This window comes from Salmo salar, chromosome ssa10 (genome assembly GCF_905237065.1).
Source record: "Salmo salar chromosome ssa10, Ssal_v3.1, whole genome shotgun sequence".
Lineage (NCBI taxonomy): Eukaryota > Metazoa > Chordata > Actinopteri > Salmoniformes > Salmonidae > Salmo > Salmo salar.
In genome coordinates this window covers 67981727-68006333 of record NC_059451.1, presented here as the reverse complement: position 1 = coordinate 68006333, position 24607 = coordinate 67981727, and the positions used below count along the sequence as shown (strand labels likewise).

The window sequence follows — 24607 nt, the reverse complement described above, 5'->3', positions numbered from 1 at the left end:
ATCATTGGATATTGGAGCAGGTGTTCCGCTAGCGGAACGTCTAGATGTAAGAGGTTAACAATTGATATGCTAATCCTTTGCACATGAACGCTCACTCACTCGGGAACAATTGCAATCAATATATATTTACGCTCAGTGTGTCGTCGTGATCCTTGTTGGAGAGTTTTTGTCCTGTTGGAGAGTTCTCTCTCTCTTGGTTAGAATGGATCTTTCAAAGCGACATTCATTAATGTCGTTATAGAATGGATGTTTCGTCGGTCTTCGCGTTCGATGATATCAAATTTCTAGCTGCAGACTATTAATTAATATCAAAGACTTGTTATTATTCTGTCGGTATCGATAGTCTAAAAGTTTAACCACGTGGTATGGTTAAAGTTAAGTAGAGGGATGCAGGGTCAAACCTATTGGCCAACTCGTAATGGAGTGGAGGCCTGGTCTCAAGAAAGTAACCCTGGGTGGGGTTTTTATTCGGAATGACAGAAAAAGGCTGTCTCATGACGCTAGGTCTTGTCTGTCCCTGGGGGTGTGCCGGTGACTGAGTTAACCTCTCTAGGCTAGGCGGGACGAATTCGTCCCACCTACGTAACAGCCACTGCAAGCCTGTGGCGCGATTTTCAAAACGTTAAAAATCCTATTACTTCAATTTCTCAAACATATGACTATTTTACAGCCATTTAAAGACAAGACTCTCGTTAATCTAACCACACTGTCCGATTTCAAAAAGGCTTTACAACGAAAGAAAAACATTAGATTATGTCAGCAGAGTACCAAGCCAGAAATAATCAGACACCCATTTTTCAAGCCAGCATATAATGTCACCAAAACCCAGAAGACAGCTAAATGCAGCACTCACCTTTGATGATCTTCATCAGATGACAACCCTAGGACATTATGTTATACAATACATGCATGTTTTGTTCAATCAAGTTCATATTTATATCATAAACCAGCTTTTTACATTAGCATGTGACGTTCAGAACTAGCATACCCCCCGCAAACTTCCGGGGAATTCGCTAACATTTTACTAAATTACTCACGATAAACGTTCACAAAAAGCATAACAATTATTTTAAGAATTATAGATACAGACCTCCTCTATGCACTCGATATGTCCGATTTTAAAATAGCTTTTTGGTGAAAGCACATTTTGCAATATTCTAAGTACATAGCCCAGGCATCACGGGATCGCTATTTAGACACCCGGCAAGTTTAGCACTCACCATAATCATATTTACTATTATAAAAGTTTGATTACCTTTTGTTGTCTTCGTCAGAATGCACACCCAGGACTGCTACTTCAATAACAAATGTTGGTTTGGTCCAAAATAATCCATCGTTATATCCGAATAGCGGCGTTTTGTTCGTATGCGTTCCAGACACTATCCGAAATAGTAAAGAAGTGTCGCGCGCATGGCGCAATTCGTGACAATAAAATTCTAAATATTCCATTACCGTACTTCGAAGCATGTCAACCGCTGTTTAAAATCAATTTTTACGACATTTTTCTCGTAGAAAAGCGATAATATTCCGACAGGGAATCTCCTTTTCGGCAAACAGAGGAAAAAATCCCAAAGGCGGGGGCGGTCGGGGTCATGCGCATAAGCCCAGTGTCCCTTGATCGGCCACTTGAGAAAGGCGATAATGTGTTTCAGCCTGGGGCTGGAATGACGACATTCTGTTTTTTCCCGGGCTCTGAGCGCCTATGGACGACGTGGGAAGTGTCACGTTAGAGCAGAGATCCTTAGTAAATGATAGAGATGGAAAAGAAGTTCAAGAAATGGTCAGACAGGCCACTTCCTGTAAAGGAATCTCTCAGGTTTTGACCTGCCATTTGAGTTCTGTTATACTCACAGACACCATTCAAACAGTTTTAGAAAATTTAGGGTGTTTTCTATCCATATGTAATAAGTATATGCATATTCTACTTACTGGGTAGGAGTGGTAACCAGATTAAATCGGGTATGTTTTTTATCCAGCGACAAAAAGCTATCGCAGAGTCGTAAGCTGTCAGTGTCCACTGTGAGGAACATAGTGAGGAAATGGAAGTCCACAGCCACAGTTCTTGTTAAGGCCAGAAGTGGCAGGCCAAGTAAAATATCGGAGAGGCAAAGGCGAAGGATGGTGAGAACGGTCAAAAACAGCCCACAGACCACCTCCAAAGACCTACAACATCATCTTGCTGCAGATGGTGTCACTGTGCATTGTTCAACAATTCAGCGCACTTTGCACAAGGAGAAGCTGTATGGGAGAGTGATGCGGAAGAAGCCTTTTCTGCACACACGCCACAAACAGAGTTGCTTTAGGTATGCAAACGCACATTTGGACAAGCCAGCTTCATTTTGGAATAAGGTGCTGTGGACTGTTGAAACAAAGATTGAGTTATTTGGTCATAACAAGGGATGTTATGCATGGCGGCAAAAGAACACAGCATTCCAAGAAAAACACTTGCTACCCACAGTAAAATTTGGTGGGGGTTCCATCATGCTGTGGGGCTGTGTGGCCAGTGCCGGTACTGTGAATCTTGTTAAAGTTGAGGGTCGCATGGATTCCACTCAATATCAGCAGATTCTTGGGAATAATGTTGAAGAATCAGTCACAAAGTTGAAGTTACGCCGGGGCTGGATATTTCAACAAGACAACGACCCAAAACACTGCTCAAAATCTACCTGGGCATTTATGCAGAGGAACAAGTACAATGTTCTGGAATGGCCATCCCAGTCCCCAGACCTGAATATCATTGAGAATCTGTGGGATGATTTGAAGCGGGCTGTTCATGCTCGGTAACCATCAAACCTAACTGAACTGGAGATGTTTTGTAATGAGGAATGGTCCAAAATACCTTCATCCAGAATCCACACACTCATTAGAGGCTATAGGAAGCGTCTAGAGGCTGTTATTTTAGCAAAAGGAGGCTCTACTAAATATTGATGTTATTTTTCTATTGGGCTGCCCAAATTTATGCACCTGTCTAATTTTGTTTTGATGCATATTGCACATTTTCTGTTAATCCAATGAACCTCATTTCACTACTGAAATATTACTGTGTCCATCAGTTATTTGATAGATCAAAATGAAATTGCTGATCCAAACACCCAATTATTTATAAATGGAAATCATGGAAATTGTCAGTATATATATATATATATACTGAGTATACAAAACATTAAGAACACCTGCTATTTCCATGACACAGACTGAGCAGGTGAATCCAGGTGAAAGCTATGATCCTTTATTTATGTCACTTGTTAAAACCTGTCTGGGCTAGGGGGCAGTATTTTCACGGCCGGATGAAAAACATACCCAATTTGAACAGGTTACTACTCTGGCCCAGAAACTAGAATATTCATATTATTAGTAGATTTGGATAGAAAACACTTTGAAGTTTCTACAACTGTTTGAATGGTGTCTGTAAGTATAACAGTACTCATATGGCAGGCAAAAACCTGAGGGAAAATACAAGCAGGAAATGAAAATCTTGTGGCTGTGCTATTTTCAAGTCATTGCCAATGGAACACACCATGACTAAGGATTCATTTTGCACTTCCTAAGGCTTCCACTAGATGTCAACAGTCTTTAGAAAGTTGTTTGAGGCATCTACGATGAACAGAGACCGAATGAGAAGGCTGGGAAGTTGGTCACCCAGGGAAGGACATCACTTCATTGGTGCGCATTCACGAGGGAGGATCCTCTGTTCCAAAACATTTTTCAAGACACAGGAACCATCCGGTTGAAATATTACTGAATCTTCATGTCCTAAAGGCCCTATAGATTGATGCTATACAACGTTTGACATGTTTGAACGAACGTAAATAGTTTTTTTTTACTTTTTGTCATCACATTTTCCGTGCACTTGCTACATTCGGAGTAGCTGAACTCAACACGCGAACAACAAGGAGTTATTTGGACATAAATTATGAACTTTATTGAACAAAACAACATTTGTTGTGGACCTGGGAATCCTGGAAGTGCCTTCTGATGAAGATTATTAAATCCACTTCAATCAGTGTAGATGAAGGGGAGGGGACAGGTTAAATAAGGATTTTAACACCTTGAGGCAATTGAGACATAGATTGCACATGTCCCATTCAGAGGGTGAATGGGAAAGACAAAAGTTTTAAGTGCCTTTGAATGGGGTATCGTAGTAGGTGCCAGGTGCAACAGTTTGTGTCAAGAACTGCAATGCTGCTGGGTTTTTCACGCTCAACAGTTTCCCATGTGAATTAAGAATGGTCCACCACCCAAAGGACATCCAGCCAACTGGACACAACTGTGGGAAGCATTGGAGTCAACATGGGCCAGCATCCCTGTGGAACTTTTTCAACACCTTGTAGAGTCAATGACACAACAAATTGAGACTGTTCTGAAGGATGGGGGGGTGAAACTCAATATTAGGAAAGTGTTCCTAATGTGTGGTATACTCAGTGCATTTACCACAGTGTACAGCTAAATCTTCCAACTCACAGATCTACAAACATTGAAGGTTTAGGACCGGCCAAGGGGAGGGGTAGCTGTATTTAGTGTAGTCTTTTCTGAGATACCACAAGTGTTCTAACAGCATGGTGAAGGGTTTATCTCCCCTCTTGGAGAGGTGTTGTGTAAGCATCAATTAACAGAAAATTCCAAATGGTCTACTACATAATGGACTATTACTTGGAACTGGAGCATTCGCCTTGTTGTATTAATTTGTTAATTAATTGTAACGTAACAAAATGTGGAAAAAGTCAATGGGTCTAAATGCTTTACAAATTCACTGTATGTCTCACGCTGAGGGTTGTTCTAGAATACAACAAGGCGAATGCTCCAGTTCCAAGTAATAGTTCATTATGTAGTAGACCATTTGGAATTTTCTGTTAATTAATTAATTAACTAATTACTTAATTAACAATTAATGAACATGCACCTGTGAAACTTAGGACACTAAAGAGGCCTTTCCACTGACTTTGAAAAACATCAAAAGAAAGATGCCCAGGGTCCCTGCTCATCTGCATGAACGTGCCTTTGGCATGCTGCAAGGAGGCATAAAGACTGCAGATGTGGCCCGGGGCAATAAATTGCAATGTCCGTACTGTGAGACGCCTAAGACAGTGCTACAGGGAGACAGGACGGACAGCTGATCATCCTCGCAGTGGCAGACCACGTGTAACAACACCTGTACAGGATCGGTACATCTGAAAATCACACCTGCGGGACAGGTACAGGATGGCAACAACAACTGCCCGAGTTACACCAGGAACACACAATCCCTCCATCAGTGCTCAGACTGTTTGCAATAGGCTGAGATAGGCTGGACTGAGGGCTTGTAGACCTGTTGTAAGGCAGGTCCTCACCAGACATCAAACCCACCGTCGCTGGACCAGATAGGACTGGCAAAAAGTGCTCTTCACTGACAAGTTGCGGTTTTCTCTCACCAGGGGTGATGGTTGGATTCGCGTTTATCATCGAAGGAATGAGCGTTACACTGAGGCCTGTACTCTGGAGCGGAAAACATTTGGAGGTGGAGGGTCTGTCATGATCTGGAGCGGTGTGTCACAGCATCATTGGACTGAGCTTGTTGTCATTGCAGGCAATCTCAATGCTGTGCGTTACAGGGAAGACATTCTCCTCCCTCATGTGGTACCCTTCCTGCAGGCTCATCCTGACATGATACTCCAGCATGACAATGCCACCAGCCATACTGCTCATTTTGTGCATGATTTCCTGCAAGACAGGAATGTCAGAGTTCTGCCATGGCCAGCGAAGAGCCCGGATCTCAATCCCATTGAGCACATCTGGGACCTGTTGGATCGGAGGGTGAGGGCTAGGGCCATTCCCCCCTTGAAATATCCGGGAACTTGCAGGTGCCTTGGTGGAAGAGTGGGGTAACATCTCACAGCAAGAACTGGCAAATCTGGTGCAATCCATGATGAGGAGATGCACTGCAGTACTTAATGCAGCTGGTGCCCACACCAGATACTATCTGTTACTTATGATTTTGACTCCCCATTTGTGCAGGGACACATTATTCCATTTCTGTTAGTCACATATCTGTGGAACTTGTTCAGTTTATGTCTCAGTTGTTGAATCTTATGTTCATACAAATATTTACATGTTAAGTTTGCTGAAAGTAAACGCAGTTGACAGTGAGAGGATGTTTCTTTTTTTTGCTGAGTTTAGAATGGATCTAGCGCTTATCAGATTTGCGTTCAATGACAATGACAATGACAGACTGTTAACTCGCATTTCTATCTGAAATCAGTTGTGTAGTACAAAAAGTTACATAATGGACCTTTTAAATTAAATCAAATTGTATTTGTCACATGATTCGTAAACAACAGGTGTAGACTAACAGTGAAATACTTTCTTATGGGACCTTCCCAACAATGCAGACAGAAAGAAAATATAGAAAAGTAAAACACGTAATAATAAATACACAATGAGTATAACTTGGCTGTTTACACAGGTAATTGAGGTAGATGTGTACATATAACTAGGAATAAAGTTATAGATAATAAACAGTAGCAGCAGTGAATGTGATGAGTCAAAAAAGTTTGTGCAAAAAGGGTCAAAGCAGATAGTCCAGGTAGCTATTTTGTTATTGTCCAGATAGCTATTTAACTAACTATTTAGAAGTCTTATGGCCTGGGGGTAGAAGTTGTTCAGAGTCCTTTTGGTTCCAGACTTTGCTTTGTAGTAGCTTGCTTTGTGGTAGCAGAGAACACAGTCTATGAGTAGGGTGACTGGAGTCTTTGACAATTGTTTGGGCCTTCCTCTGACACTGTCTAGTATAAAGGTCTTGAATGGCAGGAAGCTTGGCACCGGTGATGTACTGGGCTGTATGAACTACCCTCTGTAGCGCCATACAGTCAGATGCCGAGCAGTTGCCATACTAGGCGGTGATGCAACCAGTCAGGATGCTCTCGATGGTGCAGCTGTAGAACTTTTTGAGGATCTGGGGACCCATGACAAATCCTTTCAGTCTCCTGACGGTGAAAAGGTGTTGTCATGTCCCCTTCTCGACTGTCTTGGTGTGTTTGGACCATGATAGTTTGTTGGTGATGTGGACACCAAGGAACTTGGTGTTCTGCCAGGTCTTTGACCTTCTCCCTGTAGATGGTCTCATAGTTGTCAGTGATCAGGCTTACCACCATCATGTCTTCAGCAAACAATATAATGGTGTTAGGGTCGTGGTCGGCCATGTAGTCGTGGGTGACCAGGGAGTACAGGAGGGGATTAAGCACGCACCCCTGAGGGGCCCCTGCGTTGAGGGTCAGCGTAGCAAATGTGATGTTCCCTATCCTCACCACCTGGGGGAGGCCTGTCAGGAAATCCAGAATCCAGTTGCAGAGGCAGGTGATCAGTCCCAGGGTCCATAGCTTATTGATGAGCTTGGAGGGCGCTATGGTGTTGAATACTGAGTTGTAGTCAATAAACAGCTTTCTCACATTTGTGTCCCTCTTGTCTAGGTGAGAAAGGCCAGTGTGGAGTGCAATGCAGATTGCGTCATCTGGGGATATGTTGGGGCGGTATGCGAATTTGAGTGTCAATGTGAGCCATGGCCAGCCTTTCAAAGCATTTCATTCCTACAGGAGTGCTACGAGGCAATAGACATTTTAAAAGGTTACCATGGCATTATTGGGCACAGGGACTATGGTAGTCTGCTTTAAACATGTAGATATTACAGACTGGGTCAAGAAGAGGTTGAAAATATTCGTGAAGACACTTGCCAGCGCATGCTCTGAGTTCGCGTCCAGGTAATACGTCTGGCTCTGCGGCCTTGTGAATTAACATTAAAAGGTTATATCCTGTTTAACGGTCTTACTCACGTCGGCTAGAGAGAGCGTGATTATACAGTCGTCCGGTTTAATGTGATTATATGTGTGTAAAATGACGTTAAGTGTGTGTTATAGTGTATGTGGGTATTATGGTGTTAGGTGTGTATTTTATGATGTTAGGTGGGCATTATATGTTGTTCGGTTTGTATGCTGTTAGGTGTGTAGGCAGCAGCAGGTGTATTAAATGAAAATATACATGCTTGTGTGAGGTGTGGATTACATGTTGTTAAGTTTGCTTGTATTATGGTGTGTTAGGCCTGCTCAGTTGGTAGAGCATGGTGTTTGCAACGCCAGCATGGTGTGTGCAGTGCCAGGGTTGTGGGTTCGATTCCCACGAGGGGCCAGAACAAAAAAAAATAAAGCATGAAATGAAATGTATGCATTCACTACTGTAAGTCGCTCTGGATAAGAGCGTCTGCTAAATGACTAAAATGTAAATGTAGGTATGCATTATATGGTGTGTGTGTGTGTGTTGTCCAGCCCGTCCCATACGAGCCTTGTCACGGGCGTCCGGACTCACAGCCTGCACGGCCTCGTCTCCCCCCCAGGATGCGGAAGCCAAACCCAGTCTTCTCCCTCAACAGGTGCACCTCCACATCCTGGTACTCTGGACCTGACGAGGGGAGAGGGGGGACAGCGAGAGAGACAGGGGGAGGGAAGAGGAATGGAGAGAGAGAGAGAGAGAGAGAGAGAGAGAGAGGGGCGGAGAAGAGGGAGGGAGGGAGGGGCGGAAAGACAGGGAGCGGAGAGGGATGGATAGGGAGGGGAAAAAGGGGGTGGAGACAGACAAAGACAGGTGAGAGAGGAGGTAGAAATAGACAAAACAATTGAATACAGAGAAATAGATTGCACAAACGTAGACTACCATGGCCAAGAGAGGAAAGAATGCGGCACTGATTTGTAATCTATTTGGATTAAGAGTCAATATCCTTCATCTAGGCTGAACAACAAAAAATAATAATCTGTATAAAGTATACGATTGCAAGAGTGAATTTGTCGCCCTGATATTTCACTGGCTGTTGAATAGTGTAGCGTCCCACATTTAGTATTCACATGCAGTGTTGATAATAAAATCCCCTTAGAGTCGATTGACGTGCTCACACATCAATCAATTAGCATAATAAAAAAATCCCCATCAAAATCTGACTGTTTAAAACTTCTTGGTGACAGGGGGCAGTATTCGGAAATTCAGATGAATAATGTGCCCAAATTAAACTGCCTGCTACTCGGGCCCAGAAGGTAGGATATGCATATTATTAGTAGATTTGGATAGAACACACTCTTCGAAAACTGTTTGAATTATGTCTGTGAGTATAACAGAACTCATATGGCAGGCAAAAACCTGAGAAAAAATCCAACCAGGAAGTGGTTTGTAGTTTTTCAACTTTTTGCCTTTCCAAACTACAGTATCTGTGGGGTCATTTTGCACTTCCTAAGGCTTCCACTAGATGTCAACAGTCTTTAGATCCTTGTTTCATGCCTCTACTGTTACTGGGAAGAGAATAAGAGCTGTCTCAAGCCTGGGACCAGTGATTTGTTTACTGCGCAGGCAGGCAGGCGCGCAGGCAGGCAGGCAGGCGCACCGTTCCTTCTTTTTCCTCTGTAATGAATACGCTATTGTCCGGTTGGAATGATGAGTATTTTTGTAAATTGATGTACTCATTCACCGGATGTTTTGGAGGGAATACATTTTCTGAACATCACGCGCCAATGTAAAATGGGGTTTATGGATATAAATATGAACTTTATCGAACAAAACATACATGTATTGTGTAACATTGAGTCCTGGGAGTGTCATCTGATGAAGATCATCAAAGGTTAGTGAGGAATTTTTGCTGTATTTCTGTTTTTTGTGACACCTCTCCTTGCTTGGAAAATGGCTTTGTGTTTTTTCTTGTTTGGGCCCTGTCCTAACATAATCTAATATTATGCTTTCGCCGTAAAGCCTTTTTGAAATTGGACAATGTGGTTGGATTAATGAGAAGTGTATCTTTAAAATGGGATATAATAGTTGTATGTTTGAGAAATTTGAATTATGAGATTTTTGTTGTTTTGAATTTGCCGCCGTGATATTTCACTGGCTGTTGAATAGTGTAGCGTCCCACATGTCCCAGAGAGGTTAAATATCTTTTTGTTTTGCTTGGACTGTTTAGCTTCATAGTCCAATTTTCAATATGTGTTACGAAGGACAACTTGTCATCAATCCAGACACCAAGATACTTATATTGAGAAACAAGCTAAATTTGGGCTCCATTTTATAGTGCAAATATGCAGGTCCTCAGGGTCAACATTTCGTGACCTAGAAAACCCGAATGAGATGGTTTTACTTGTATGTAACACTTAAGTGAATCAAAATCATGCACAAGAATGCAAAACTGTGTCATCTGCATAGAGATGAATGTTACAAGTATTAACAGTGTTTCCTATTTCATTAATTTACAGAGTGAACAATAATGGACCCACAATCGAACCCTGAGGAACACCTTTTTGAATCTCAAGAAATTCAGACTGAATCCCGTCTGTCAAGATAGCCTGAGTTCTGTCGCTAAGATAATTCTGAAACCATAAACAGGGTGTACACTACCGGTCAAAAGTTTTAGAACACATACTCATTCAAAGGTTTTCTTTATTTTAGCTATTTTCTACATTGTAGAATAATAGTGAAGACATAAAAACTATTAAATAACAGATATGGAATCATGTACTAACCAAAAAAGTGTTAAACAAATCAAAATATATTTTATATTTGAGATTCTTCAAATAGCCACCATTTGCCTTGATGACAGCTTTGCACACTCTTGAAATGTATGACTTCCAGGCAGCGTGTGTAAAACTTCAGATAGCTCTGGACTGAACCAAGGGCAAGACCTATTTTGAATTATCCATTTTTAAAGGGAGCATGTTTATCTACAATACAATTGAAAACATTTGAGAAGTGGTTCAGAGCCAACTCTGGGTTTGGTATAGATGCAATACAAGCCACCAAAATGTCATTTTTTTAATTCTTTGTTGATAAAACAAGGTTTGGATCTAAGCATCTGTATATCCTTGACACATACAATAGGACAGTGGTCACTAATATCCAAAGCAAATTGTAACGTGTACGCTGGGAGTTGGGGCTTTGGCTCTTTAAAGTTGTACGTTATCTCAGACTGGTCTATAAACCTATTGAACCCACATTAACCTGTTGAGGACAGATGTTCCGCTAGCGGAACCCTGTTCCGCCTGCAGAACCCCTAGCCAACAGTCAATGGCATCGCACAGCACGAAATACAAAACCAACTAAAATACCACAATTCAATTTTCTCAAACAATAAACTATTTTACACCATTTTAAAGACAAGATTCTCGTTAATCTAACCACATTGTCCGATTTCAAAAAAGGCTTTACAGCGAAAGCAAAACATTAGATTATGTCAGGAGAGTACCCAGCCAGAAATAATCACACAACCATTTTCAAAGCAAGCATATATGTCACAAAAACCAAAACTAAATGCAGCACTAATCTTTGATGAGCTTCATCAGATGACACTCCTAGGACCTTATGTTATACAATACATGCATGTTTTGGTCAATCAAGTTCATATTTGTATCAAAAACAGCTTTTTACATTAGCATGTGATGTTCAGAACTAGCATACCCACCGCAAACTTCCGGTGAATTTACTCACGATAAACGTTGACAGAAAACATAACAATTATTTTAAGAATTATAGATACAGAACTCCTTTATACAATCGCGGTGTCAGATTTTAAAATAGCTTTTCGGTGAAAGCACATTTTGCAATATTCTGAGTTGATAGCTCGGCCATCACAGGCTAGCTAATTTGACTCCCACCAAGTTTGGGACAACCTAAACTCAGAATTACTATAAGAAAAATTGGATTACCTTTACTGTTCTTCGTCAGAATGCATTCCCAGGACTTCTACTTCAACAACAAATGTTGTTTTGGTTCGAAATAATCCATAGTTATATTGAAATAGCTCCGTTTTTTTCGTGCGTTGAGGTCACGATCCGAAGGGTGATGCGCGGGCGCATTTCGTGACAAAAAATGTCTAAATATTCCATTACCGTACTTCGATGCATGTCAAACACTGTTTAAAATGTATTTTTATACTATTTTTCTCGTAAAATAGCGATAATATTCCAACCGGGCGACGTTGTATTCATTCAAAGACTGAAAGAAAAACATGGAGTCGTCTTGTGGACGCGCATCTCCAGTGTCATTGTTCCCTGCCTGACCACTCACAAAAACTGCTGTTTTTTTGCCCAGAGACTGCAGAGACGTCATTCCACTTTCTGGCGCCTTCTGAGAGCCAATGGAAGCCTTAGAAAATGTCACGTTACAGCAGAGATGCTGTATTTTTGATAGAGATGCCACAGAAGGAGAACAAATTGTCAGACAGGGCACTTCCTGTATGGAATCTTCTCAGGTTTTATGAGTTATGTTATACTCACAGACACCATTCAAACAGTTTTAGAAACTGTAGAGTGTTTTCTATCCATATATACTAATTATATGCATATTCTAGTTTCTGGGCATGAGTACTAACCAGATTAAATCGGGTACGTTTTTTATCTGGCCGTGAAAATACTGCCCCCTATCCGGGGGGTGATAAGTTTTCAATTTTTTTTCATACTTTTTCTAAATTTGAGTCTTGGGACTTGACTTGTGTTACATTTGCAATATGAAAAAGTTACGGTGGAGCGCGCTAACCATCTATTGGATTTTTGCGGTGTGACATTTGGCATTGCCATATGGCATTTGCAATATGATTTGGAAGAAACGGCGTCCAAATGAGTGGTATTGTACATCGTGTGTATTATTCGTACAGTGCCAATATGTTCCCATTCATTTTTGTCCATTTGGAGGGGTCTTCCCTTACTTGAGCAGGGGGACCTTGCGGGCGCTGCAGGATTTCAGTCCTGCAGTCCCAAATAATCCATTGGTAAATCCAAATAGCGGCGTTTTGTTCGTGCGTTCAAGACACTATCCGAAAAGGTAAATAAGGGTGACGAGCACGACGCGTTTCGTGACAAAAAATTCTAAATATTCCATTACCGTACTTCGAAGCATGTCAACCGCTGTTTAAAATCAATTTTTATGCCATTTTTCTCGTAAAAAAGCGATAATATTCCGACCGGGAAATAGTTTTTTAATACAAAGAGAGTGAAAGTAAAAGCATGCTATCCCCTCATGCACGAGCCTCTGTCTGATGGCCCTCTGATAGAGCACTTGCCAAACGCGCTAATGTGTTTCAGCCTGGGGATGGAATTACATCATTCACCTTTTTCCCGCCTTCTGAGAGCCCATGGGAGCCGTAGGAAGTGTCACGTCATGCCAGAGATCCCCTGTTTTTGTTAGAGATGATCAAGGAGGGCAAGAAATGGTCAGACAGGCCACTTCCAGTAAGGAATCTTCTCAGGTTTTTGCCTGCCAAATGAGTTTTGTTATACTCACAGACACCATTCAAACAGTTTTAGAAGCTTTAGGGTGTTTTCTATCCAAAGCCAATAAGTATATGCATATTCTAGTTACTGGGCAGGAGTAGTAACCAGATTAAATTGGGTACGTTTTTTATCTGGCCGTGCAAATACTGCCCCCTATCCCCAACAGGTTAAGAGTGTCCCACCTTGCCCAGGGAGGTTAAAAAAGTGCTTTCTGGACCGTTTTTCGAAATTCTTTTGATTTTTTGTCAATTACACATGTATAAGAGCTGTATGAACATACTTGTGACATATTTTATTGGCATAATATTTTTTTTTGCTTGTACATAAGGCATATGTTTTGTCCATTTGCAATATGATTTCATAGGAAGTCAAAACTCGAAGTAAAAGTCACTTTTTTTTCTTTTTTTTGCCAAATCCCATAAGAAATGTCCAACTGCAACATGAAAGTATTGAATGTGCCAAATCAGGATGTTTGTCCATTTGCCATGTATGATCATAGGAAGATGCCTTATGTTAAGCCACGAATCAACCTAGATGGTCTATTTGTCATGTATGATGAGGGAGAAGTGGGACTCTGTTGTTTTTTAACGATTTTTAAAAAAAGGTCCCAAATGACAATTACCATCACGCATTTGACATGGTAAAAAATACTGCAGAAATGCAAAACTTACTGGCCCGATGAACTCAGGATGGCCGGGCAGTGACTGTGGTTCCTCTCCATCGCTCGTTGTGGTGTTTTCATCATGTCCATTTGGTGATGTTTTTCACTATTGAATCATATTGCAAATGCACAGTACATTTGCAATATGTTTCAATGGGCATTTACCATCACGAATTTGACATGCTCAAAAATACTGCAGAAATGCAAAATTGACTGGCCCGATGAACTCGAGATGGCTGGGCAGTGCTAGTGGTTCCTCTCCATCGCTCGATGGTGACATGAGAGAAGTGGGACTCCATCCGTCTGATACCATCTGACACCAAACCCACTTTTTCCAACTCATTTAGAAGCCAACTATCACATATATCAGAGCAGGCCCATAATTCACAGCGTCTTCAGATTAACCTCTTGGGTTAACATACCCAATTTAAACAGGTTACTACTCTGGCCCAGAAAATAGAATATGCATATTATTAGTAGATCTGGATAGAAAACACTCTGAAGTTTCTAAAACTGTTTGAATGGTGTTTGTGAGTATAACAGAACTCATATGGCAGACAAAAATCTGAGAAAAATTGAATCAGGAAGTGGGAGAAATTAGAAATGTAGTTTTTCTTTTGAATCCCTTGAAAAACTACAGTGACATAGGATTTACGTTGCACCTCCTAACTCTTCCATTGGCTGTCAACAATCTTTAGGAAATGGTTTCATCCGTCACCTGTTACCGGGCAGAAAATTGTTGCTCAGTCAATCACTGGCCAGTCTGAGGATAGGTGTCTTATGACGCGCATGCACATGACTTTGTTGTTTTTTATTTTTCTTCTGGGATGAATACCTATTGCCTGGTTGTAAAATTATCACAATTTTACGTAAAAAATACTCTAAAGGATTGATTGTAAACATCGTTTGATGTGTTTCTACAAACGGTAATGGAATTTTTGACCATTTTGTCTATGGATTTGCGTCCACGCCACATGGCATTGTAAAGTGTTCTGGATGGGTCAACAAAACGGACGTATTTGGACGTAAATGATGGACTTTGCAGAACAAATGAACATTTCTTGTGGAAGTGGGTGCCCTTCCAACTGCATTCCGCCGAAGATCAGCAAAGGTAAGAAAATATTTCAAACATTTTGTTAGAGATTTGTCGATGCCGTGGTTGTAGGCTAACTGTATAGCTTAGCATTGAAGGCTAAGTTCTGTACTCAGAATATTGAACAATGTGCTTTTTCCGTAATGTTATTTTGATGTCTGACAAAGTGGTTGCATAAAGGAGTAGATTATCTCTAATTCTTTAAATAATTGTTATAAATTTTGTCAACGTTTATGAGTTACTCTGTAAATGTATGTGCCTATTTACCGGTGGTTATGGGGAGAAAACATTTTCTGAACGTCACGCGCCAATGTAAAAATTGGGTTTTTGGATATAAATATGAACTTGATCGAACAAAAAATGCATGTACTGTCTAACATGATGTCCTAGGAGTGTCATCTGATGAAGATTGTCAAAGGTTAGTGCTTAATTTTAGCTGTATATCTGGTTTTGTGACGGCTATTCGTGCTTGGAGAATGGCTTTTTTTGCTAATATGCTATCCTAAAATAATCTAATGTTTTGCTTTCACCGTAAAGCCTTTTTGAAATTGGACAATGTGATTGGATTAACGAGTAGAGTATCTTTAAAATGCCGTAAAATACTTGAATTTTAATTTTGAGATTTTTTGGGGGAATTTCGCGCCATGCTATTTCACTGGTTGTTGTCCAACCAATCCCGATATTGGGATTTTATCTCGAAGGGGTCCTCTAGAGGTTAAACTATAATTAAAATGTAAAACATTTAGTTACGTTTTAGCTGCGGGTCCAGCTCTGACTTTATGTGTAGGCCTAGCTGAGGCGACCCCGAATCCCAAGTTTCGGCTCGATAGGTCATTTGGAGCCCGAGCAGCGACCTTAACCTGTTAGGGCTAGGGGGCAGCATTTGCACGTCTGGATAAAAAAAATGTACCCGATTTAATCTGGTTACTAATCCTACCCAGTAACTAGAATATGCATATACTTATTATATATGGATAGAAAACACTCTAAAGTTTCTAAAACTGTTTGAATGGTGTCTGTGAGTATAACAGAACTCATTTGGCAGGCAAAACCCTGAGACATTTTCTGACAGGAAGTGGATACCTGATGTGTTGTATTACCTTTAAACCTATCCCATTGAAAAACACAGGGGCTGAGGAATATTTTGGCACTTCCTATTGCTTCCACTACATGTCACCAGCCTTTACAAAGTGTTTTGAGTCTTCTGGAGGGAGATCTGACCGAACAAGAGCCATGGAACGATGATGTCCCATTAGACACCTGGCGCGCGAGTTCATGTTGGGTACCCTCGTTCCAATACGTTATAAAAGAGTATGCATTCGTCCACCTTGAATATTATTCATGTTCTGGTTAAAAAAGGCCCTAATGATTTATGCTATACAACGTTTGACATGTTTGAACGAACGGAAATATATTTTTTCCCCTCGTTCATGACGAGAAGTCCGGCTGGCTTAGATCATGTGCTAACAAGACGGAGATTTTTGGACATAAATGATGAGCTTTTTTGAACAAAACTACATTCGTTATGGACCTGTGATACCTGGAAGTGACATCTGATGAAGAGAATCAAAGGTAATGGATTATTTACATAGTATTTTCGATTTTAGATCTCCCCAACATGACGTCTAGTCTGTATCGCAACGCGTATTTTTCTGGGCGCAGTGCTCAGATTATTGCAAAGTGTGATTTCCCAGTAAGGTTATTTTTAAATCTGGCAAGTTGATTGCGTTCAAGAGATGTAAATCTATAATTCTTTAAATGACAATATAATATTTTACCAATGTTTTCTAATTTTAATTATTTAATTTGTGACGCTGACTTGACTGCCGGTTATTGGAGGGAAACGATTTCCTCAACATCAATGCCATAGTAAAACGCTGTTTTTGGATATAAATATGAACTTGATAGAACTAAAAATGCATGCATTGTCTAACATAATGTCCTAGGAGTGTCATCTGATGGAGATTGTAAAAGGTTAGTGCATCATTTTAGCTGGTTTTATGGTTTTGGTGACCCTGTCTTTGACTTGACAAAACATTACACACAACTCTTGTAAATGTACTGTCCTAACATACTCTAAATTTATGCTTTCGCCGTAAAACCTTTTTGAAATCGTAAAACGTGGTTAGATTAAGGAGATGTTTATCTTTCAAAGGGTGTAAAATAGTTGTATGTTTGAAAAATTTGAATTTTGACATTTATTTGGATTCAAATTTGCCGCTCTTGAAATGCACCTGCTGTTGATGGAGTGCACCACGGGTGGCACGCTAGCGTCCCACCTAGCCCATAGAGGTTAATTGGTGCTGAAAATCTACTTTTTCAGGGCATTGCAACGGTGTCCGTGAATGAGCTATCGGACAGAAACATTGGGGTCCGTCTCTACGGGCCGAGGCGGTTTCAATACACCTAGCCTTGCAACTCTGGGACATTTCTAAATGTTGTCATTTTCGAGATGGTCAAAATGAATTGAACATATTGCAAATGTACGAGGCTCTTTCTCTGTCTGAGAACCTTCTAGAGTCATTGGGGTAGGCTTTCACAGAATCCTGAGTTTTAAGTCTTTACGATAAGAATTGACAGATTTACACAGGGTTGAATTGAGTGATTTTCACAATCTGCAGGTTGGTTATATCAAAACACCTTTAGGGTGATTTTATCAACTTCCGGTTGCTCCAGGATGCTTAGAATCGACAAACGTTGTCATAGGGGTAGGCTTTCACAGAATCCTGAGTTTCAAGTCTTTCTGTTAACAATTGACAGATTTACACAGGGTTGAATTTAGTTATTTTCACAATCTGCAGGTTGGTTATATCAACCACCTTTAGGGTGTTTTTATCAACTTCCGGTTGCTCCAGGAAGCTTACAATCGACACAGGTAGACCTCACAGTAGCCTGATGGATTGTCATTGAAGACAGGTTCATAAGGCATTCATAACCCACATAGGCTTCAGGTTGAATTAAGGGGAATAGGCAAAGTATTCCTATGGGGAGAGAAGTCATTGCAAACTATTTGATGTAAACACCTTCTTTTCACTGTTAAGGGTTAATGCTACATGGTCAAGGTTAGGCTTGCACAGATCGGGAGGACCTCAGGAACGTTCTTGAAGTCAAATTGTGCTTCTAACCCTAACGGTTCTCTCGCTGTCACCCAAAAGCACTTGAAATTTAGGGCCAGACTTCATTTTGGGCCTACTTTTTTTCAAGGTCGCTGCTCTCAGACCGAGCTAGCTACGGTCAAGCGGGGCATCTCGTTGAACTCGGCACAGCATAGAGATAATAGTAATGCCATTGCAGGCTCTGTGTGTCTTTAAGCACCGCACTGTGTCACTCCATCCTTGCTGAGTGTGTATGTGTTTTTATGTGTGTCAGAGTTTTTCTTTGACATCTGATGGGATACATGACTGATTTACAGTTCATGAGGGTTGCCTAGTAACACATATGCATTTTTGGAAAGATGTGACTTTAACCCTTCATAACAGCTACTTTGACCCCAATTTAAGGCACGTCCGGGTTGGCACAGGAAGCTTAGAATCGACACACGTTGTCATTGGGGTAGGCTTTCACAGAATCCTGAGTTTTAAGTCTTTACATTAAGAATTGACTGATTTACACAAGGTTGAATAGATTGATTTTCACAATCTGCAGGTTGGTTAAATCAACACACCTTTAGGGTGTTTTAACAACCTCCGGTTGCTTCAGGAAGCTTAGAATCGACACAGGTTGTCAATGGGGTAGGCTTTCACAGAATCCTGAGTTTTTAGTCTTTACGTTAAGAATTGACTGATTTACACAGGGTTGAATTGAGTGATTTTCACAATCTGCAGGTTGGTTAAATCAAAACAACTTTAGGGTGTTTTAACAACCTCCGGTTGCTTCAGGAAGCTTAGAATCGACACAGGTTGTCAATGGGGTAGGCTTTCACAGAATCCTGAGTTTTTAGTCTTTACGTTAAGAATTGACTGATTTACACAGGGTTGAATTGAGTGATTTTCACAATCTGCAGGTTGGTTAAATCAAAACAACTTTAGGGTGTTTTTAACAACTTCCGGTTGCTTCAGGAAGCTTAGAATCGACACAGGTTGTCATTGGGGTAGGCTTTCACAGAATCCTGAGGTTTAAGAATTTACGTTAAGAATTGACTGATTTACACAGGGTTGAATTGAGTGATTTTCACAATCTGCAGGTTGGTTAAATCAAAACACCGTTAGGGTGTTTTTATACAACGTTTGACATGTTTGAACGAACTTAAATATATATTTTTTTGCACATTCGTGACGACAAGTCCCGCGCACTACGGTACATTTTGAGTAGCCTTCGGAACGTGCTAACAAGAAGGAACTATTGGGACATAAATTATTAACTTTTTCGAACAAAACTACATTTGTTGTGGACCTGGGATTCCTGGAAGTGCCTTCTGATGAAGATAATCAAAAGGTAAGGGAACACCCCCCTGAAATGGACAAAATAACATGGCAACATATTGGCATAGCACGAATCATACACACAATTGTAAATACCACCGAAAAGCGGTCCATCTCCATCCAAATCATATTGCAATTTTCCGATGGGGATTGCCAATTGTAACACCAGAAAAATCCATTAGATGGCGAGCACGCTCCACCGTGGATTTTCATATAGCAAATGATACACAAGTCAACACCCAAGGGTCAGATTGTGATAAAATGAAGAATTAAAAAAAAAAAATTATCACCCCCTTTAAAAAGTAGTTTCTGGACCATTTTTCGAAATCTTTTTGATTTTTATGTCGATTACACATGTATAAGATCTGTATGGACATACTTTTGACATATTTTATTGACGTAATTTTTTGGGTTGTTTTTGCTTGTGCATAAGGCATATGTTTTGTGCATTTGGAATATGATTTCAAAGGAAGTCAAAAGTGACATCTTTTTTTCTTTTTTTGCCAAATGCCATTAGAAATGTGCAAATGAAATGTCCAATTCTTTTTTTGTCAATTATACATGTATGAAAGTATTGAATGTGCAAAATCAGGATGTTTGTCCGTTTGCCATGTACGATCATAGGAAGTCGGTTTCCAAACCCAAAAGTCAGTGAACCATGGACCTAATGGCATTTATACTGCCCAAATGATATACTGCTCAAAAACTAAGGGAACACTTAAACAACACATCTTAATCTTATTAAATACTTTTTTCTTTACAGAGTTGAATGTGCTGACAACAAAATCACACAAAAATTATTAATGGAAATCCAATTTATCAACCCATGGAGGTCTGGATTTGGAGTCACACTCAAAATTAAAGTGGAAAACCACACTACAGGCTGATCCAACTTTGATGTAATGTCCTTAAAACAAGTCAAAATGAGGCTCAGTAGTGTGTGTGGCCTCCACGTGCCTGTATGACCTCCCTACAACGCCTGGGCATGCTCATGATGAGGTGGCGTATGGTCTCCTGAGGGATATCCTCCCAGACCTGGACTAAAGCATCCGCCAACTCCTGGACATTCTGTGGTGCAACGTGGCGTTGGTGGATGGAGCGAGACATGATGTCCCAGATGTGCTCAATTGGATTCAGGTCTGGGGAACGGGCGGGCCAGTCCATAGCATCAATGCCTTCCTCTTGCAGGAACTGCTGACACACTCCAGCCACATGAGATCTTGCATTGTCTTGCATTAGGAGGAACCCAGGGCCAACCGCAACAGCATATGGTCTCACAAGGGGTCTGAGGATCTCATCTCGGTACCTAATGGCAGTCAGGCTACCTCTGGCGAGCACATGGAGGGCTGTGCGGCCCCCCAAAGAAATGCCACCCCACACCATGACTTACCCACCACCAAAACGGTCATGCTGGAGGATGTTGCAGGCAGCAGAACGTTCTCCACGGCGTCTCCAGACTCTGTCACGTCTGTCACGTGTTCAGTGTGAACCTGCTTTCATCTGTGAAGAGCACAGGGCGCCAGTGGCGAATATGCCAATCTTGGTGTTCTCTGGCAAATGCCAAACGTCCTGCACGGTGTTGGGCTGTAAGCACAACCCCCACCTGTGGACGTTGGGCCCTCATACCACCCTCATGGAGTCTGTTTCTGACCGTTTGAGCAGACACATGCACATTTGTGGCCTGCTGGAGGTCATTTTGCAGGGCTCTGGCAGTGCTTCTCCTGCTCCTCCTTGCACAAAGGCAGAGGTAGCGTTCCTGCTGCTGGGTTCCTACCATCCTACGTCCTCCTCCACGTCTCCTGATGTACTGGCCTGTCTCCTGGTAGCGCCTCCATGCTCTGGACACTACGCTGACAGACACAGCAAACCTTCTTGCCACAGCTCGCATTGATTTGCCATCCTGGTTGAGCTGCACTACCTGAGCCACTTGTGTGGGTTGTAGACTCCGTCTCATGCTACCACTAGAGTGAAAGCACCGCCAGCATTCAAAAGTGACCAAAACATCAGCCAGGAAGCATAGGAACTGAGAAGTGGTCTGTGATCCCCACCTGCAGAACCACTCCTTTATTGGGGGTGTCTTGCTAATTGCCTATAATTTCCACCGGTTGTCCATTCCATTTGCACAACAACATGTGAAATTTATTGTCAATCAGTGTTGCTTCCTAAGTGGACAGTTTTATTTCACAGAAGTGTGATTCACTTGGAGTTACATTGTGTTGTTTAACCTCTTACATCTAGACCTGCTCCAATATCCAGTGATAGGCGTGGCGCGAATTACAAATTCCTCAAAAATACAAAAACTTCAATTTTCAAACATATGACTATTTCACAGCATTTTAAAGACAAGACTCTCCTTTATCTAACCATACTGTCCGATTTCAAAAAGGCTTTACAGCGAAAGCAAAACATTAGATTATGTCAGCAGAGTACCAAGCCAGAAATAATCAGACACCCATTTTTCAAGATAGCATATAATGTCACAAAAAACAAAACCACAGCTAAATGCAACACTAACCTTTGATGATCTTCATCAGATGACAACCCTAGAACATTATGTTATACAATGCATGCATGTTTTGTTCAATCAAGTTCATATTTATATCAAAAACCAGCTTTTTACATTAGCATGTGACGTTCAGAACTAGCATACCCCCGCAAACATCCGGTGAAGTTACTAAATTACTCACGATAAACGTTCACAAAAAACATGACAATTATTTTAAGAATTATAGATACAGAACTCCTCTATGCACTCGATATGTCCGATTTTAAAATAGCTTTTCGGTGAAAGCACATTTTGCAATATTCTCAGTAGATAGCCCAGCCATCACGGCTAGCTATTTAGACACCGACCAAGTTTAGCCCTGATCAAACTCCGATTTACGATTACAAAAGTTTCATTACCTTTGTTGTCTTCGTCAGAATGCACTCCCAGGACTGCTACTTCAATAACAAATGTTGGTTTGGTCCAAAATAATCCATCGTTATATCCGAATAGCGGCGTTTTGTTCGTGCGTTCCAGACACTATCCGAAATGGTAAAGAAGGGTCGTGCGCATGGCGCAATTCGTGACAAAAAAATTCTAAATATTCCATTACCGTACTTCGAAGCATGTCAACCGCTGTTTAACCTGTTAGGGCTAGGGGGCAGCATTTGCACGTCTGGATAAAAAAAATGTACCCGATTTAATCTGGTTACTAATCCTACCCAGTAACTAGAATATGCATATACTTATTATATATGGATAGAAAACACTCTAAAGTTTCTAAAACTGTTTGAATGAAGTCTGTGAGTATAACAGAACTCATTTGGCAGGCAAAACCCTGAGACATTTTCTGACAGGAAGTGGATACCTGATGTGTTGTATTACCTTTAAACCTATCCCATTGAAAAACACAGGGGCTGAGGAATATTTTGGCACTTCCTATTGCTTCCACTAGATGTCACCAGCCTTTACAAAGTGTTTTGAGTCTTCTGGAGGGAGATCTGACCGAACAAGAGCCATGGAACGATGATGTCCCATTAGACACCTGGCGCGCGAGTTCATGTTGGGTACCCTCGTTCCAATACGTTATAAAAGAGTATGCATTCGTCCACCTTGAATATTATTCATGTTCTGGTTAAAAAAGGCCCTAATGATTTATGCTATACAACGTTTGACATGTTTGAACGAACGTAAATATATTTTTTCCCCTCGTTCATGACGAGAAGTCCGGCTGGCTTAGATCATGTGCTAACAAGACGGAGATTTTTGGACATAAATGATGAGCTTTTTTGAACAAAACTACATTCGTTATGGACCTGTGATACCTGGAAGTGACATCTGATGAAGAGAATCAAAGGTAATGGATTATTTACATAGTATTTTCGATTTTAGATCTCCCCAACATGACGTCTAGTCTGTATCGCAACGCGTATTTTTCTGGGCGCAGTGCTCAGATTATTGCAAAGTGTGATTTCCCAGTAAGGTTATTTATAAATCTGGCAAGTTGATTGCGTTCAAGAGATGTAAATCTATAATTCTTTAAATGACAATATAATATTTTACCAATGTTTTCTAATTTTAATTATTTAATTTGTGACGCTGACTTGACTGCCGGTTATTGGAGGGAAACGATTTCCTCAACATCAATGCCATAGTAAAACGCTGTTTTTGGATATAAATATGAACTTGATAGAACTAAAAATGCATGCATTGTCTAACATAATGTCCTAGGAGTGTCCTCTGATGGAGATTGTAAAAGGTTAGTGCATCATTTTAGCTGGTTTTATGGTTTTGGTGACCCTGTCTTTGACTTGACAAAACATTACACACAACTCTTGTAAATGTACTGTCCTAACATACTCTAAATTTATGCTTTCGCCGTAAAACCTTTTTGAAATCGTAAAACGTGGTTAGATTAAGGAGATGTTTATCTTTCAAATGGTGTAAAATAGTTGTATTTTTGAAAAATTTGAATTTTGACATTTATTTGGATTCAAATTTGCCGCTCTTGAAATGCACCTGCTGTTGATGGAGTGCACCACGGGTGGCACGCTAGCGTCCCACCTAGCCCATAGAGGCTAAAATAAATTTTTATGCCATTTTTCTCGTAGAAAAGCGATAATATTCCGACCGGGAATCTCATTTTCGGCAAACAGAGGAAAAAATCACAAAGACGGGGGCGGTCAGGTCACGCGCCTAAGCCCAGAGTCCCTTGATCGGCCACTTGAGAAAGGCGATAATGTGTTTCAGCCTGGGGCTGGGATGACGACATTCAGGTTTTTCCCGGGCTCTGAGCGCCTATGGACGACGTAGGAAATGTCACGTTAGAGCAGAGATCCTTAGTAAAAGATAGAGATGGTAAAGAAGTTCCAGAAATGGTCAGACAGGCCACTTCCTGTAAAGGAATCTCTCAGGTTTTGACCTGCCATTTGAGTTCTATTATACTCACAGACACCATTCAAACAGTTTTAGAAACTTTAGGGTGTTTTCTATCCATATATAATAAGTATATGCATATTATAGTTACTGGGTAGGATTAGTAACCAGATTAAATCGGGTACGTTTTTTATCCAGCAGTGAAAATACTGCCCCCTAGCCATAAGAGGTTAAATAGTCAGCATCCTGCGTTCCCCATGCAAGATTAAAATCTCCAGTGATCAACACCTCTGGGGTAGTAAACATGGC

At 41.0% G+C, this 24607-nt stretch overlaps 1 protein-coding gene across 1 annotated transcript in view; it reads right to left on the bottom strand.

Annotated features, from left to right (window-relative positions):
• Positions 1 to 24607, bottom strand: part of LOC106591140 (membrane-associated guanylate kinase, WW and PDZ domain-containing protein 2) — a 430776-nt gene that overhangs the window by 37343 nt on the left and 368826 nt on the right. Inside the window, 2 exon segments of the mRNA XM_045688044.1 lie at positions 8308 to 8355; positions 8357 to 8424. Coding sequence (XP_045544000.1) covers positions 8308 to 8355; positions 8357 to 8424 — 116 coding nt within the window.